The 17,355-nt window shown below is 42.0% G+C and overlaps 1 protein-coding gene across 7 annotated transcripts in view; it reads right to left on the minus strand.

Moving 5' to 3' along the window:
* Window positions 1-10,662: 10,662 nt before the first annotated feature.
* Window positions 10,663-17,355, minus strand: part of LOC144680873 (3',5'-cyclic-AMP phosphodiesterase 7B-like) — a 189,668-nt gene continuing 182,975 nt past the window's right edge. For all 7 annotated transcript variants that reach the window (XM_078542356.1, XM_078542358.1, XM_078542357.1 and 4 more), the window contains 2 exons: window positions 14,866-14,946; window positions 10,663-12,998 (listed from right to left, as the gene is read on the minus strand). In XM_078542356.1, the coding sequence (XP_078398482.1) occupies window positions 12,790-12,998; window positions 14,866-14,946 (290 nt within the window). In that variant the 3' untranslated portion in view covers window positions 10,663-12,789. The remainder of the gene's footprint in view (window positions 12,999-14,865; window positions 14,947-17,355) is intronic.

The following is a 17,355-nucleotide window of genomic DNA, read 5'->3' on the forward strand; positions in this document are numbered from 1 at the left end:
ACAGGCCGATTAGCCTGACCTCGGTCGTTGGTAAGATTTTAGAGTCCATTATTAAGGATGAGATTTCAGAATACTTGGAAGTGCATGGTAAAATAGGGCAAAGTCAGCATGGTTTCATCAAGGGGAGGTCATGCCTGACAAATCTGTTAGAATTCTTTGAGGAGGTAACGAGTAGGTTAGACAAAGGAGAGCCAATGGATGTTATCAACTTGGAAGGCCTTTGACAAGGTGCCACACAGGAGGCTGCTCAGTAAGATAAGAGCCCATGGTGTTAGAGGCAAGGTACTAGCATGGATAGAAGATTGGCTGTCTGGCAGGAGGCAGAGAGTGGAGATAAGGGGGTCATTCTCAGGATGGCGGCCGGTGACTAGTGGAGTTCCGCAGGGGTCAGTGTTGGGACCACAACTTTTCACTTTATACATTAATGATCTAGATGAAGGAACTGAGGGCATCCTGGCTTAAGTTTGCCGATGATACAAAGATAGGTGGAGGGACAGGTAGTATTGAGGAGGCGGGGAGGCTGCAGAAGGATTTGGACAGGTTAGGAGAATGGGCAAAGAAGTGGCAGATGGAATACAATGTGGGCAAGTGTGAGGTCATGCACTATGGTAGGAAGAATAGAGGCATAGACTATTTTCTAAATGGGGAGAGAATTCAGAAATCTGGAGTGCAAAGGGACTTGGGAGTCCTAGTCCAGGATTCTCTTAAGGTTAACTTGCAGGTTGAGTCGGTAGTTAGGAAGGCAAATGCTGCTGAGGCTTTATAAGGCTCTGGTCAGACCACATTTAGAATATTGTGAGCAATTTTGGGCCCCGTACCTCAGGAAGGATGTTCTGGCCCTGGAGAGGGTCCAGAGGAGGTTCACGAGAACGATCCCAGGAATGAAAGGCTTCACATATGAGGAACGTTTGAGGACTCTGGGTCTATACTCGATGGAGTTTAGAAGGATGAGGGGGGATTTGATTGAAACTTACAGAATACTGAAAGGCCTGGATAGAGTGGACGTGGGGAAGATGTTTCCATTAGTAGGAGAGACTAGGACCTGAGGGCACAGCCTCAGAGTAAAGGGAAGACCTTTTAGAACAGATGAGGAGAAACTTCTTTAGCCAGAGAGTAGTGAATCTATGGAATTCATTGCCACAGAAGGCTGTGGAGGCCAGGTCATTGAGTGTATTTAAGACCAAGATAGATAGGTTCTTGATTGGTAAGGGGATCAAAGGTTACGGGGAAAAGGCGGGAGAATGGGGTTGAGAAACTTATCAGCCATGATTGAATGGCGGAGCAGACTCGATGGGCCGAATGGCCTAATTTCTGCTCCTATGTCTTATGGTCTTAACTACAGTACTCATTTGTGTGATAGGTAGGACATCTTTTTGGCTTGACGGCAGTATCCTGTTAGTGGCGAATACCACTTGTTGTAACTGCATAGTAGCAGTGTGAAACAGCTAGCTTCACCTGTTGCTCAAATTTTTGAGATAACCTTGCCTTCCAGGGTAATCTGAAGTAGACTGGGCACTTTTCAGGGCTAAAAGTGATGACCTTGGCCTGTTCATGAGTTTGAGTGATATACAGTGCGAAATGATCTGATCGAGGTAGCCATTATCCTGCAGAATGTCTTTGGTGTGCCCTACTTCAGTATCAAGCTTGTCTGGTGAACAAATGGCTCAGGCCCTATTTACGAGGTTGCTGATAAGGCCAATCTTATAGCATGTGGAACTTTAAGAGTCCCAACGCGTGTATTGACCAGTGAAAGTAGGCTTGCGGTACCATTAAATTTAGCTCTCGTACTAAGGAAGTCTCCAAAAAGTTAAATATGTACACATGAACATAAAATAAATTGTATGCTATTTACAAGTGGTAAATATTTTTATACATTTATGCTCATCTTTTGAGCTTTTTTTCCTACCACTATGTCTAGGTGCCACCCTGAGATCAACTGCTGAGGTGGAGGCATTCAGCTCACTGAGATGCCCCTTTACCTTGGATGAATGTGGCGGGCCTCCTCTGGAGGTGTGGGGCTTTGAGGGCTCCAGCCTTCTGTGGGTCTCCTGTGTTAGTGCAAGGGCATCCCTCTTGGCCTCACCTGTCTGTTGGAGCTATTGGGGTCAATAGTGGAGGCGATGAGAAGATGCTGTTAACCCTGTGGCTGTCCTGAGAGGAAGGTCCCAGGTCAGCTGGCACACACAGGGCAGAACCTGGCAGGGTGACTGTCTTCGGTCATCCAGACATAGCGGCCAGTTCGTCAAAGTTGATTTTGATTTTGCAGGCGTTCTGGCGGATTTCTCATGGACCTGGCTTCAAGAAGGACAATAACGTGTTTGATGGTCCTCTCCCCTATAATGTGCATGCTATTGGCGTAGCTCTACAGTACTGCCCAGAATTGGTGGGGTGGAGGGGGAAGGGTTGAAGAGAGATCAAGGGTAAGAGGGAGAGGCCTGTCCCCACACCCGCTCATAGCCATACTGTCATAAAACTCCACTAGAGAGAGACCCCCGTGAAGGGAAGAGAGTCTTCCGAGAAAGATACCCATTATTGGAAGAGGCCTAATGTCTCAGTATCCCAGTTTTCGCGAGGGGTCTTCAATCAGCTCTCAGGGCTCGTTAGCCTTTGCAGGGGGTCAAATGCCCATTTTAGGCAGCCATTTTGGATGCCTGAAAAATTACCTGACTCAGTTTTGAGTTGGATGTTCTTCATGCCTTCTTGGATCACAGGGTTTTAATCGCAGAAATTAGGTGGTGTTATGCCCAAATGGGATAGTAATGCAGTTTTGGTGAAGAGCTCTGATCTATTAGAGATTAAATAAGCCACTAATGAGGTTTATAAACCAACTGTCAATCTATATTAGTTTATTTTGGGGGAAAAACATTATTTTTATACTGCTATCTCCATTACATTGAAGCTGGGGAAGGACAACACTTGCCAGTTCCATTTCTATCTATCCAGTCATAGTCAGTGAATTTCTTTAACCAATCAGATTGAAAGATTGTGTAATTAACAAAAAAAGAACCAAGAAGAAAGAGTAAATTCAGTGTTAAATCAGGAACCTAAAGATATATACCAGGGAAAGAGAAAGTGAATTAAGACAGAAAAGAGAAAGGAAAAGTTCATATAAGTATAAATTTTATGTTTTAAAATCTCCAACCACTAAAACCTGAATGAGACTCTACACCTGTGATAGTTAATTTTCAGTGCCAGAGGGGCTGTTGGGCAGCAATTAATACCTATTGTGTATTTAAAAGAGTACTTGGACTTTCTGTTGTGAGTTCAGAAATTTGTTGTCCTGTTACAGCAAAGATTTAACACTTGTTTTGTGTCCCTGCCACAAATTTCATTCCCTAGCCACTGACTTCATCCCTCTCCCTGACCACAGCCTGAAGCTGAACCAGACTGTTCATGGCATTCTATTTGCCTGAGCTGAGCTTCTGACCCCAAATCCTCTCCATCACCAGGACCAACAACTTCCATCTCCATAATATTGGCTGTCGCTGCCCCTTCCTCATCTAATCTGCTGCTGAATTCCTCATCCATACCTTTGAAATTGTTGATTTTAGAGGTAACATTTGTGATGGTCTTTGACCCAGAAGCAATAACAGGAAGGAAAATCTGTAATTATTTTAAAATGTTTGGCGAACCTGTAATTGTTTTGAAAAATGTTTGAAGAAGACTTTAAGAGTTTGTATCACTTGTAAAAGGGTCAATTATAATTTTTGGGTAAGAAGAAATACTGGTCCATGTGACTGGATGACCCTTCACTAGGAAGCAGTACCAACGGAAAGGAAGTTAAAATATGGAGAGAAGAGGTGGTCTGCAGGCTGAGTTGGAGAGCTGGATGTCTGAGTGATCAGAAAGCACTTTTAGGACTGCTGCCACTGTTTCTTTCACCTTTGCATGATTAAATGCACTGAATTCGCCATACTGTGTGATGGTAAAGACAGTTCTGGTGGTTTCACACTATCATGATCAATGGGCGCTGAGGAGTTAAGAAGGTTACAGAAAGAAGTGTGCTATTGTCTGGAAGATTGCACAGATGTAAACCCTGTTTATGCAGAAGCTGCTGCCTGCAGAGAATTGGCTAAGCCCTTGAAGGAAAGGGACTGAAATTCTCCCTGAGGAAGATCTGAGTTTGGAAAAACCATATGGCTGAAATTGGTGCCATAAAGGCAGAGTAGACAACCTATAAGGTCTGTGAGATTTATCTTTGTTGTATCTGCTATTGCATAATTTATAATTCATACTGACCATGATTTTCCTGTTAATTTTTGTTTAATTTACATTGACTCTGATATTTGTTAAAGTAAGAATCAGAAAAAGTGAAACTTCTTCGGTAATTTCTTCATTTGCTGGTCGTTTGGTAAATTTGGTTCGTTTGGGTTATGGATCCCCATGGGAATTGTAACAGAATGTTCTCCTGGTCAGCCTCCCACCTTGCATTCTCCCTAAGCTTAAGCCCATCCAAAACTCTGCTGCCATATCCTAATTTGCACCAACTTAAATTCACAAATCACCCCTGTGCTTGCTGAGATCTATTGGTTCATGATCTGTCAATGCTTGGAATTTAAAATTCTCATTCTTATTTTCAAATCCCTCCATAGCCTTATCTCACCCTATCCCCCAACACAGCTTAAAGATCACATCAGTTTCTTTCTTATTTGTACCTGTCAGTGACCTCTAGAGTCATTTTTACCCCTAGTTATTTGAAACCTGATCCTGACTATGCAAAGGGATAGGATTCCAGGATGGGATAATTCAGTTTGCTGCCCATGAATCTGGCATAGTTTTTGATTTATTTTGGGAAAAGATTTTGACAATGAGGATCAACATACATAGATAATTTGTTAGCCAATCTCTTTAAGGATGTTCAAGCTTGCCCTGAAGCTTGCTGCGAAAGCATTGAGTAGCTGCCTGCCCTGTCCAACTTTGAATTCAGGAGACCTGAGATTATGGCCTAAATTTTTGTAAAGAGAGAGAGCCTCTCTGTCATATGAAAACTGCAGTAGAGGCCCGAATCTGGAAGTCCCACCCCCAAACATGGCACCTACCATTTTTGCATATTGTTGGGAGGATGGGTGGAATGGGGGCAGGTTTGAATGTGCACATCCGTGGTTCACAGGGGCAGCTACACATATTAAAGTACAGCTGCCTCAGGCTGTTCTGTTTTCTGCTCATGGGATGTCCAAAACATGACTTGTGCACTTTTGATCTGGTAGAAGGTCTAAAACTGCAGGACTTATTTGGAGAGGTAAGGTGCCCTTTTGGATATGGACTTAGGACACCTTTCTGGGAGGACAGGTGTCCTTTTGGAGAGGCCAAGTGCCCTTTAAGAGAGGTAAGGTGCTGGTTGGAATTGTTAATAGTAGACATGAATATGTGTATGAAGTGCTTAAGGCATTGGAACTGACAAAACGAGTTATGAACAGAGCTGTCAAAAGGAGCTGTTGTGTTGAGGCATTTAAAACTCCTGCCCTTTAGAGATTTGAACAAAAACTGTCTGCAGTGTTAAAAAAAAATTGCTTGCTGTTTCTCTCTGTCTAATGATGTAAACTTGAGGATTATCATTACAGGATTAGTGTTGCATGACTGATTTCGTGACCTCTCGTTATCAGTCAGGTGCCTGTCATTTCACAGTTTGACAGCTCCAAGTGGTTGTAAATTCTGAAGTGGGATTATGAATTCCAATGCTTGCTTTTGTAATGGATTAAAGGAAGTTAAGTTTAATGAATGGGCTTTTAATCAATGAGCTTTTTTAAATAGTGAATTGTTCAATAGAGAATTTTATTTTATCTCATTTCATCATAGGTCTGCCCATGGTGGATATTGAGTAAAGTTGACATGATAGATGTAAGGGCAAAGGGTGGTGGGAGGACATGTGTTGGTACTAAATTGGCATAGGAGCTGGGGGTGGGTGACAGGTTGGCATTGGAGAGTATGAGGGGCTGGTGGTGGGTGGCATAGATTAACAGAGCATATGAGGTGCCATGGGGGTGGATAGTTTGGCATAGAGGGTATGAGGAGGAGCCATGGGGTGGGTGGGTGCATAGGTTGGTATGGAGGATATGAGGGACCATGGGGGCATAGGTTGGAATGGGTATGAGGGGCCATGGGCTGGGTGGGGCGTGAGTGTTGAGGACTGGAGGGCTATTTTATGTTTCAATGTTTTTTCAAAAAAACTTTGATAAAGTACCTATGCACTGAGGCTGGCCTTTCAACCAGCCCGCTCCACACCCAGCAGCTTCCTACCTCTTTCCGTGGTCACCCACCATGGCACCCATTTTCACCTCACCTCCCCACCCCACCCCGGACAGAAAATACAACCTTCTGTGGCATTTCCTATTGGGTCAGGTTTGTGGAGCCAGGAACTGTCCTGGCTCTGCGCCCTTGACCTGAGAGTGAAAATTCAAGCCTATCAGTGCATGTGTTAATGCGGGATGGGAGTATGGGATTCTGGCCCACTTCCAAAGTAACATTTATTAAATATAGAAAGAAGTAATTCCCTATCCACCCAGTTGAACACCTTTTCTGTGAATATGTGTGATTTTTTTCTACTTGAATGCTTGGGAGGTGGCATTCATCCACAGGGAACATATTAGGGGATCATATGTAGGCAGCATGCAGTTTTGCATCCATTAAGATTTGTTAGGATCTGTAACACTTATGAACAAAGAAGTTTATCTTTCTTAAGCAAGAACTCAATTGAGTTTGAAGTTTAAAAACTGTAATTTAATTTGCTACCACTAGAGTGTGATCATTGATTGAGTTAGAAGAATATACTTGAGAGAGAAGGCTTTCAGAATTTGTTTTTGTCTCAATACTGCGCTTAAATGATGTAAACTAATGTACCTTTTCTGTGCCTATCATTTTTTACATCATGGATCACAAACTACCATACTGCTCAGCACTGCAAAATGTTTAAAATGATTACCTGTTGGGAGAATAGAGTATCAATATGATTTATTGTGGCTCAGCTGTTGGCTTGGTGCTGAGATTGACATATTTGCGCCATCTCTGACCTCTGAAAGCCAGCCCAGGAACTGATTTATGATCTCAAAAGTCCCAATGTTGCATAGTCATTTGTGATCTGAAGAATAAAACCGAGTATTGTTTTTTTGTATCAGTGGCACTGTTTCTTCATCTGCTTAGAATGGTAATTAAAGGTGTTAAATGTTCTACCACTAAGTATTTCAGAAATCCTATACCAGTTGATTTAAATTCATAATTAGTATTATAATTTAGGCTGGAAGGAATCCTGATTGCTAACCCATTTGAAAAGGAGTCCTTCAACCAAAGAAATTTGAGAAACACTCTTTCATGCAGTGGTTTGCAAAGTGGAGGCTGTAGAGACTTTCTTGGGCGACTGTGAAATACTCTATAGCGTGCAAGAGGAAAAAAACATAAAGAGAATAAAATAGAAAAAGATGAGCTGCCCACTTTGTATAAATTAAAGCTAGTTTTTGGATACCGAACTGTCAATCATAATAGAATGTGCACCAGAAACCGGTTTATTCACCAACTCCACAAACCAGAGATACTAGGCTGGTAAACATGATCCTTTGACTTAGAGACAGAATGCACATCTGGTAAAAGTTTTTAAAAAAATTGTTTGTAAAGCATTTTCAGTAAATAAGATGCAGGAATATAGGGCCTGAACTTCCTTGGAGTCCTTTTACCTTAAATTTTTGTTTATTCTATCTCGCCTGACCTTCCTTCGCAGGCTGGGCAAGATTTGGGCAGTTCAGTGCATCCTCAGGGCCTAGCATCGAGGGCACTCTGTCGGATGCAAGGAGGGGGAGGTTGGGTCGGGCTAGGCCTCAGTGAGGAAGGGGTTTGGGCCTCAAGGGGGCGGGTCAGGCTTTGGTGCGGAAGGAGGTTGGGCCTCAGGGGATGTGGGTCGGGCCCAGGGGCAGGGGTGCGTCTGGTTGGGTTGGGCCTTGGGGGTGTGGGGTGAGAAACCAGCCTGGCAGGGGTGGGGAGGGGAAGGGGTGAGAGCCAGACCTGGCAGGGGAAGGAAGAGTCCATGGGCATGGGGGAAAATCCCGTGGGTTGGGGAGACCCTGTCGGGAAGTGTAGTCCCTTGGCGGGGGGAGTAGTTGGGGCGGGTGATGGTGGGAGAGACCCCTTGGGGAGTCCCCTATTGGATTTATTAGTAGCCATCTTGATTTTAAATTCACTGGTTTTGGATTCTTCCAAAGGTAGAAACATTCTTTCCATGTTTAACATGTCCAACCAATTCATAATTTTAAAGACCTCCATCAGCTCACCTCGAAGTCTTTTTCAAAAGAAAAAAATGTATTTAATTTTTCCTGATAATTAATCTCTAAGTTATGATACCATCCTTGTAAACCTTTATTTGGACTTTCTTCAGACCTTCTAAGGTCTTTTTTACAGAATGATGCACAGAACTGTACACAGTATTCCAAGCACAGCATGAATCAATATAATGTAACTTTGCTACTTCTGAATTCTGTGCCTCTAGACATAAATCTCAGTGCTTTCTTAATATTTTTAATTGCTTTGCTGACCTGTGATGCTGCTTTTAGTGATTTTTTTTCACCTGCTCCATAGGTCCCTTTCCTAGCTATACTCCCCAAGTTTAGTATCATCTGCAAGTTTGTATATTGAGCCTCTTGTTCCTAAGTTCAAATCATGTCAATTATGAACAGTGGTTGCAGCACTGATCCTTGTGGAATACCGCTTTCTATCTTCCCCCAATCTGAATAACCCTTTACCTGTACTCTTTTATTTTTTGCCAATTTGCTATCTATTCAGTGATACTTGTTTAGTGTCTCAGCACATTAAATAGGCCATCAATAACAATGTGTCATGTACTCTACAAGAGGTGGATAACCCAGAAGAAGGTATTCTTCAGGCAGCAACATTTTCTCATTCAATTGACCATATTTTCTTGAATCTTGACAGTAGGTTCAATGGAATAGTTCACTGATGACGGGAGGGTCTATGGCAATTTAACCTTATCTTAACTGCATCTGTCTTCAATACATTGTAGGAGTCACTGGATAGAAATTAGGAAGCATGACCTTGGCTGTTTTTTTCCCCCCTTTTCCACCCTCTTCAACTAACTTCAAATAACTGAATCTAAGTTTAGCATTACTACTGCTTTCCTGGCTTACATTAATTAAATTAGAATTGACTAAGGATCTATCTGGCTTTATCATGGTTGACCAGTTCGGTAATGCATTTTTCTTTTGGCGTCACATTATTTGTCCGTCTCCTGCTATTCCTCCTGGTTGAGAGAAACACATTGCCATCCATTCTGCATAGTTCACCAAAAAGAATGTTAACATGTGCCCATCAATTACAAAAACAATAGTCTGACCAATTAGCAGTGAGATCCTGCCCATATTTCCATCCTCTACTTTATATAACTACTTCTTTCACTTATTCTAGTCATTCTTCCAGCTAATGGGCAGAACATGTTGCCTGAATACAGCTGGAAAATTTGTGGATCCCCTTGAGCTATGTGCCTGATATGGAATGTACATTGTAAATATTGAGAGTATTGAATTTGTGTTGAGGCACCTTAGAGAGGAACATGCTGTTGGGAGAAAAGTTGAATTCTGTTGCACTTTCTGTAAGTTTTCAATTTGAAACTTTTTTGCCCTTAGGCTGTATGCCTGACATGAAATGTATAATCGTAAATATCAAAAATATTACAATTGGATAGAGGCACCTAAGAGTAGAACATGCTGTCTGGAGACAAGTTGAATTTTACTGCACTTTCTGTAATTTTCAAGTTGGAATGTTTTGTAATGTGCTTTTACAAATTTTATGAATAAAGTATATTTTTGGGAACAAAATCCAGTTCTTCTAAGGAATTCTAAGGTAACAACGCTTTTCAGAGCAAATTTTACATTGTGTAACCATAAAATCGTCTTACTCAATACCACTCTCGCCATAAAAACCTTCAAGGCACTTTTAAATTGAAATACTGCTGAGCACATTAGTTGACAAAAGATGGAATGCTAATTATTTAGCCTGTTTATACTTTAGATATGACCAAAGGTTAAGTCAAAATAGATTTGTTGACCACTCTTTGGTTAGTTAATTCGGTTAGTAGCAACTAATTCTGTGCAATACAGGTTAAAGCTTCCTTTAGCAATAGTACCCATTACATTTGCAAGATTGGTTTCTATTCTGTTCAAAAAGACATTTAACCCTTTAAATTGCTGCAGGTCTTTAACTCCTGCAGCAGGAATTAAAGGCCTGCAGCATGAACAAAACAGGTATGCCCTGAATCAAATGAATTTCTAATGCATACAACTCACCCAATTTATCTTAATGAGGTTGATCTAAGAAGCTACGGCAGGGCAAACCAGCACTTGAATCTATAAAGGTATTTTAGTGTTTCTAGCTTGGAGATAGGAAAATTCACCGGAACATTATCAATCTAGCTCCATGGTATGTATCTAAGTAACTCGAATACAAAATGTTTAGACACTTTCAAACAGCAATTAAAATTTTGACCAACTCAATCATCTAATATTGCAACACTGTCATCTAACTTTTTGACTAATGCTTGAATAAACCTGAATGCACCATAACACAACTTTAGACACTGCATTGTTAAACTAGCCAATGGCAGATGATGATGATGCTTTTGTGTATGTTGCCCTCGTGAAAATTGTAAATCAAAGTCAGTCAGTCCAGTTATTGATATATCATTTTGTTTGCATATTTATGTTTTTCATAAATGGAAAACACAAGTGACATATACAAAAGTTTTCTAATTATGATTAGTTGGAGTCCAAAATCTCGAGAACTGAAAGTACAGCACTCTATTCTTGATTAAAATTTACTTTTAGAAATAACAATAATAATTCTTGGCAACACTGCATAGCAGTCACAGCAAATTTCACAATATATTCATCACAAATTTTCAGCATTAGACAAAGTTTACATTAAAATGGTGCTATCATACAGCTGTAAGGCTTGTTTACATAGGTTACAGGAATGTACTGTAAGAACCTAACCTCTAAATCAAAATATTGCCTTTTGTATATTGATTAAAGTTTAGGTGTACATAAATCTGTAAGAGTAATCATTTTAAAGTTACTTACACATAATGTAAGGTTCATCCTTGCTGTGTAAATTAAATCCAAGGATATATAGAAACAGGAATAGGCTATTCAGTGCCTTGATCCTGTTCCACCAGTTAATTAGATCTTTTCTGATCTATACCTCAACTTCATTTACCCACCTTTGAACAGAAAGGCAAACAAAGATGAACAAAAGCCTTTTTTGTTTTCATTATTAAAACAACAGCTTGTATAACAAAGCATTTCTGAAGGTGTGTGTGTGATTTTCTTTTGCAGTCAATAGAATAATAAATACATTTCAACCTCTGTAGTATGACAACATGGCATTCAGGGCTGATCTGTTCATTTATAATTTTTAAGCAGAAAGTACATTTATTAAAAAAAACACATTTACTTTCTCAGACCTTAGTTGATGATCTGTGACATCAGTAAAATGCCAAATCTGTACAAACTGTCAAATGGTTTTAAATTTAATGGCATTGTTATGCATTAGTGGCATTGAAAAGGAAATAATCCCTATAGTTGCCTCAGTGAACAATTAAAAATAAATGTAAATTGTGTAAGGAGAAAATGGAATGTTTGTGAAGTTTTGATGCTCTTATTAAATACCATTACCAGAACAATAGAAATGAAACAGCTTGCTGTAATTAGTAATGACAAATAGTTTACTACAAAGGATGCCTGTGCTTAATTATCAAAACAGTATAAGTATAGCAATGGGTGCAATGTTAAGGCTTTATAGGAACATACCAGTGTACTACAACTAAAACAGCTATTTACATTTGTTCTATGATTCTAATTTTTGGCTTCTTTTAATACCAATGGTATTTATTTTTCACAGTGTAGCATTTTTTCAACACAGAATTCTAAAGGTACCGATCTTTTGTTGTTATCAGTAGTAAATGTCTGAGAGAAAAAGAGAGACTGAGACAGAGCGCAACATGGAATTGTGTATGCCTTCTAATTGATCGTATTTATATCTCTGCATCTTAATTTTATTTATAACTATACATGAAAAAATCTATACGTGTACTCAGTAGGTATGCAATCCAGTTCTGAATGCCACATCTGCTTTCTGATGCAAAAGGTACAAAAATGAAAAAGTTTGGTTGTTATTCCAAAAAAAAGTATTATTCTCAGTGCACACTCAAAATCCCATGGATTCTGAGCTCAGTTGAAGCTGGTTTTAGCAATGGTTTATAATGGTGCAGCCCAGCTGCAGAGCAGTCGAATGTTATGTTCTTCAGCATTTGTCAGTTATAGCCAAAGCCACATTGCTGAATGAGTTTTGTCACTGCACCACAATGAAGTAAAGCTGACTTTCTTTCTGTGGCTCTTCCGTCCCCATTTAGTATCATTTTCAGCCCACACTGTTCTCTACCCATCAGTATAACCTTAGGTAAATGCCTTTGAACCCGATGCATGATATTTTGGGATTTGAATCTTGCTTCTGGTGGAACTCAAATATCACGTCTTTTCCTTTTTTAATCAAATGTAGTTGGAGGGTTGCTGAGGTAATATGCGGAGCACATTTTCAAAACTGAAGATGGAGCAAAGAACCCGGAAAAGACAACCATTTTTAATTGTAACAAATTGTTCTCTTCCTTCATCTTTTCTCTGGAGAAATTTTTCCCAGACCCTTTAAGATTTTTTTCATTTCACTCAAATGGCAAATTTTGAAAAAGGAAAGTGAAGAATAAATGGCATTTTTTGACTGGACCATCCAACTGGATTTAGATTATTGATGTTCAGCTTCCTGAGAAGTTCTGCTTTTGTCTTCATTCATTTGGGCTGAATTGTCCTCGCTGTTATGTTGTTTGAGAAGCAGTCCTCGCCACCTTGTTTTGTTTTTTCGCAGATGACTCATCATTGTTATACTCAAAGGAGTATTTTCAGTAAAACGAGACCATTCCACAAACAGAGGCTCAACAATATAACTCATAAAACCTAAAATAAGGAGTAATAAGATGAAATTATATTTTTTTCTATAATGCAAGTGTAGCTATTGAACAGTTAGACAAATATTTTACAAGTGCTTGCAGTTTCTCCTACAATATATATGCAATAGAATGAACCATTAACATGGCATGCTAATTAGTGACAAAGTTACAATTAAGATAGTCAAAAGCAGTTCAGATCTCAAGCTGTCACTCACTGATAAAACATCAGCTCATCACTCTCCTGAAATTAGGTGAGTCTTACCGCTTCTCTCTCCCAACCACTGCCGCACCCTACAACACTTAATAGTTATTAACACTGCTTCATCATGGCAGTAGCTTTAGCTAGCTATAACTGGATTAGATGCATGCAAAACTACTAACCTGCTCATGGAGAAGATCTATGTTCTTGAATGTTTGCAATGAAAATATTATTTTAAGATCTTAATTTCTCTATAATTTCCAAAATACATGTAAGCTAGGCTAAAGACTCAATTAATCCCGTTCTCCCTCACAAACAAGGAATGAGGCAACATTGTTCAGTAACCCACTGTATTTATGTTTCTTTAAAATTTTGTGCTGGATTGCATTGTAAAAGATGCCTGATCTGGAAATTTCAGAAAGAACTATGATGCTCCTTTTTGCAGATGATATTGAATTATTGATGGTTTCAATTGGGAATTTTGTGCCCCCTATTTATCATCTTGAATAAAGGATCCTGCGATGTGATATAGGAGGTACCTGAACTGGTATTATTGCTTTGCATGATAAAAAATGTTGTTTGGAAAATACAAAATGCATCAATTCCAATTGTTCATTGATGCCAGTAACTGGGTGGCTTGATACTTGTCAATTACAGCCTTGAAATAGCCCTTCAAGATTGTTATGAGAAGGAAACAGAAGACTTTAGTCTTTCTTATCTCTCTTCAATCATGGAAAATTCTTAAACAAGTTAAGGCTGTGGCATACAAGTCATAGCATCAAATTATTCTCCTTCATGGTTCATAAATCCTTAACAAGCAAAGAAAAGGCTTCCTTTGACTTACTTGCAATATCGAGGACCAAGCTTTGAGGTAGATTTATGCCTAACATGGAAGACAGTTGCAAGAAGAAGGTTCTCTGGCTACACTGACCCATTACTGAATCACCCTCATGGCAATATCTCTTTGCCAAAGCCTGGCTTAAGCATTTATTAAGCTGAATAGCCCTTGTATGTGGCTTTGGATTTTGGTGTTTAAACAGCAAGGTGCTGGCAAGTTGTCTTGAGCAGGCTTTTCCACTATGGTCAAGGCAGATTTCCATCATATAAGTGACGACAAAACTTGGAATTCGGATGTCTTTCATTTCTACTTTCCTGGGTCTAAACTCATCTGCTGCCGTGTTTAATTTTGCTACAGAACTACATTTTACATTTCTGCTCTTGTCACTGCAATATGCTCTTTGCACCCCCATGCATTCCCGCTCTCAACTAAACATCTATTATTCCACTATCTCAGACTTTTAACTTGCTTGCACAAGTACTTGGCCTTCCTCTGGTTCAAGCTGGGTATCCACTGCCACGCCCATAATGGCTCCTGCTGCTGTTTCCCTTCAAACAGCCATCAGTTACCTCATCTTCCTTTTCAGGGTCTTAATCATCTTTGCTTTTAAAAGGTCAAAAAACCACCTTCAACCTCAACACCTGAAATTATCTCTAATAAAAACAGAAAATGCTGGAAAAACTCAGCAGGTCTGGCAGCATCTGTGGAGAGAGAAACAGAGTTAACGTTTTAAGTCCAATATGACTCTTCTTCGGCACACCGAACTCAGCTCCATCCTTTCTCTTCAAGGTCAAACACAAGTAGAAATTTGTCCATAGTATCATTGCATTATTTTACCTATTTGTATGCTGGGAATTGTGTCTTTCTGTTGATTGCAGAGTGGACTAACTTCAAACTGAAACCGTTGCTCTAGGTCACCTGCAAACCAAATAAATAACAGCAGTTTTGAGAGAGACAGTGAATTTTACCAACTCAAAACTTTCAAGAGTGGGCACATTTTTGAAGATACAAATGCAGGGGCAGGATTTTGAGTTCGGAATGCGGGCGTGGTTGGTGGAGCAGCTGGGAAATGGGCCGCCACCTGCGATTGGCTCCCCCGCTGCGATTTCACACTGGCGAGCCAATTAAGGCCTGCTGAGCGTCAACGGCTCCCCAATGATCGGGAGAGGGTGGGCGGGGGCCTGTTAGCCGCCGGGTCCAATGACGATACGGCGGCCGGTTCAAAACCGGCACAGTCAGGCCCTGGAAAGCTGCCGGTGACAAAGACATCTTCGGTGTTATCGGCAGGAGATTAAAAATTATGGATTCAGGTGCGGCAGCAGTTGCCAGGTTCAAGGGCAGGTCAGGTGGGCACTCGGCCCCCTGGTTTTCTGTTGAGTGCCTCGCGGTCCTCCTGGAGGAGGTGGCAGGGATGGAAGGAGGAGGCCACCGTACGTTACAAAAGGAGCTTGGGAGGAGGCAGCAGTGCTGGTCAGCAGCCATGAAGTTGTGTGGCGCACTTGGGTCCAGTGCCGCAAGAAGTTTAATGACCTGCTGCGCCCAGGAAAGGTGAGTACCGTGTTGGCATGGATCAGTCTGTTGAAGTGTTAAGGGCTGGCCAACCCCCATGGAGCTCAGGGGTATTAAGAGTCTGAGTGCCAAGTGTCAATGATGTTTGGCTTGGCTAAGAGGGTGAGCCCTGGCTGCTTGGACTGAGTGCCTTGCGGCTCGAGGGCCACGACTCGGATGTGCCCTGCCAGGTGTTCCTCAGTTGCGTTTGGCCAGGCTGCAATGGTGCTGCAGCTAGAGAGTGGACTAACCAATGCTCCTCCGTCCTTTCAGGAGAAGATGGCCCATAACAACATTAGAAGGTCACAGACCGGCGGAGTCCCTGCTAACCTAATCCTAACCAGATATGAGCAGGATGCCTTGCAGCTGGAGAGGCACCATGCACCTCGGCTGTAGAGAGGCTGGGGCGTCAGACGAAGGTAAGGGTGCAGTGCACAGAGGTGAGAGTTTTGGATGGTGCAAACATTCTTGTGTAGTCTCATCATTGATGGGATCCTCAAAACTGGATTCCCCATTGATCATTGAAAGATGACGGCACCATGATGCAGATCTCTATTGTCTCACCAGGGTGCTTGGCATGCACAGTGACAATGTGATGACTTAAACTCATGACATGTCCTTGTTCTCCCTTAGGTTTGACACCACACACCCAATCGCAGGACCCCGAAGACCCACCCCTGGCGCCAGAGGCCCACCAGGCTCCACATGCACCTGCGTCATACCCACTCTCTGAACCAGGCACCAGCACAGATACCAGCACCTCAGTGGGTGTTAGATCTTCGGCTAGAATGTCAGTGCACAGCGGTGAGGGCACTTCACACTCTCTTGAGGTGCAGTCGGAGTCAGAGTGTGCCCAGGGCGCTGGCAGTCAGAGGACTGCTAGAGACCAGGACAGTGCTCAGATGAAGGCGGATGATGAGCCTCTGGAGTCGTCCATTAGGCGGCAGATACTGTATGTCCAGCGAGATGTGTGGGAGGATCTGGCGGGGATCCATGAGGGTATGTGTGCCATTGTCTCCATTAGGGAGGAGTCCATGCAGAGCATCAGCACTCCGTTAACCCTCATGGCCTAGCACACTGCCTCCTCCATTGAGAGAGTGGCCACTCTCATGGAGAGGCAGCTCCAGGCAGAGAATCAGGGATTCCTGGGGTTGCGCTCGGACCTGCAAGCCCTCACACAGACACTGAGCTCAGGTGGTCAGTGTCTGTGTGGGAGATGGATGAGGCACCCAGTATCCCAGCTAGGTACCCGCCCATCAATGGTGAGCAGGGAGGTCCAGAGCGACCTCATGTTGGCGTACGAGCTGCTTCTTGTCTCTGCGGGCTCCTCTCAGGGTGCTCTAGATGATGGCAGCAGCTCCTCTGCCTCTGCCAGTGACCGCGGCATCTGATGAGGCTGCGATGACTGGCGCGATGCCAGCTGTGGCACTGGCCACTCCCTCCCAGGTGGGCCAACTGGCCAGAGGACGACTGCCAAGGTCATCGAGGCCAACAAGACAGCAGAGTCAGCAGGCTGTCTGTAATACCAGTGCCAGCGAGGGGGATCGCCAAGATGTAGCACTCGCAAATGTAAGTTTAATTCAGCATGAGCACAAGAGGGACTGGTCACGGATGATCTCCTATTGTGCAATATTTTGCTTATTTTAACTGGTCTGGGGTTGAAGACCAGAGAAGGTTCTGTTAATTTGTTTTGACCGTCAACATGAGATAAGTTTTCTTTTGTCGTAATGACCTGAGTATGTTTTATCTTTTTTATTTAATGTGGTGCAGGGTACGCCA

This window comes from Cetorhinus maximus, chromosome 5 (assembly GCF_964194155.1).
Source record: "Cetorhinus maximus chromosome 5, sCetMax3.hap1.1, whole genome shotgun sequence".
Taxonomy (NCBI): domain Eukaryota; kingdom Metazoa; phylum Chordata; class Chondrichthyes; order Lamniformes; family Cetorhinidae; genus Cetorhinus; species Cetorhinus maximus.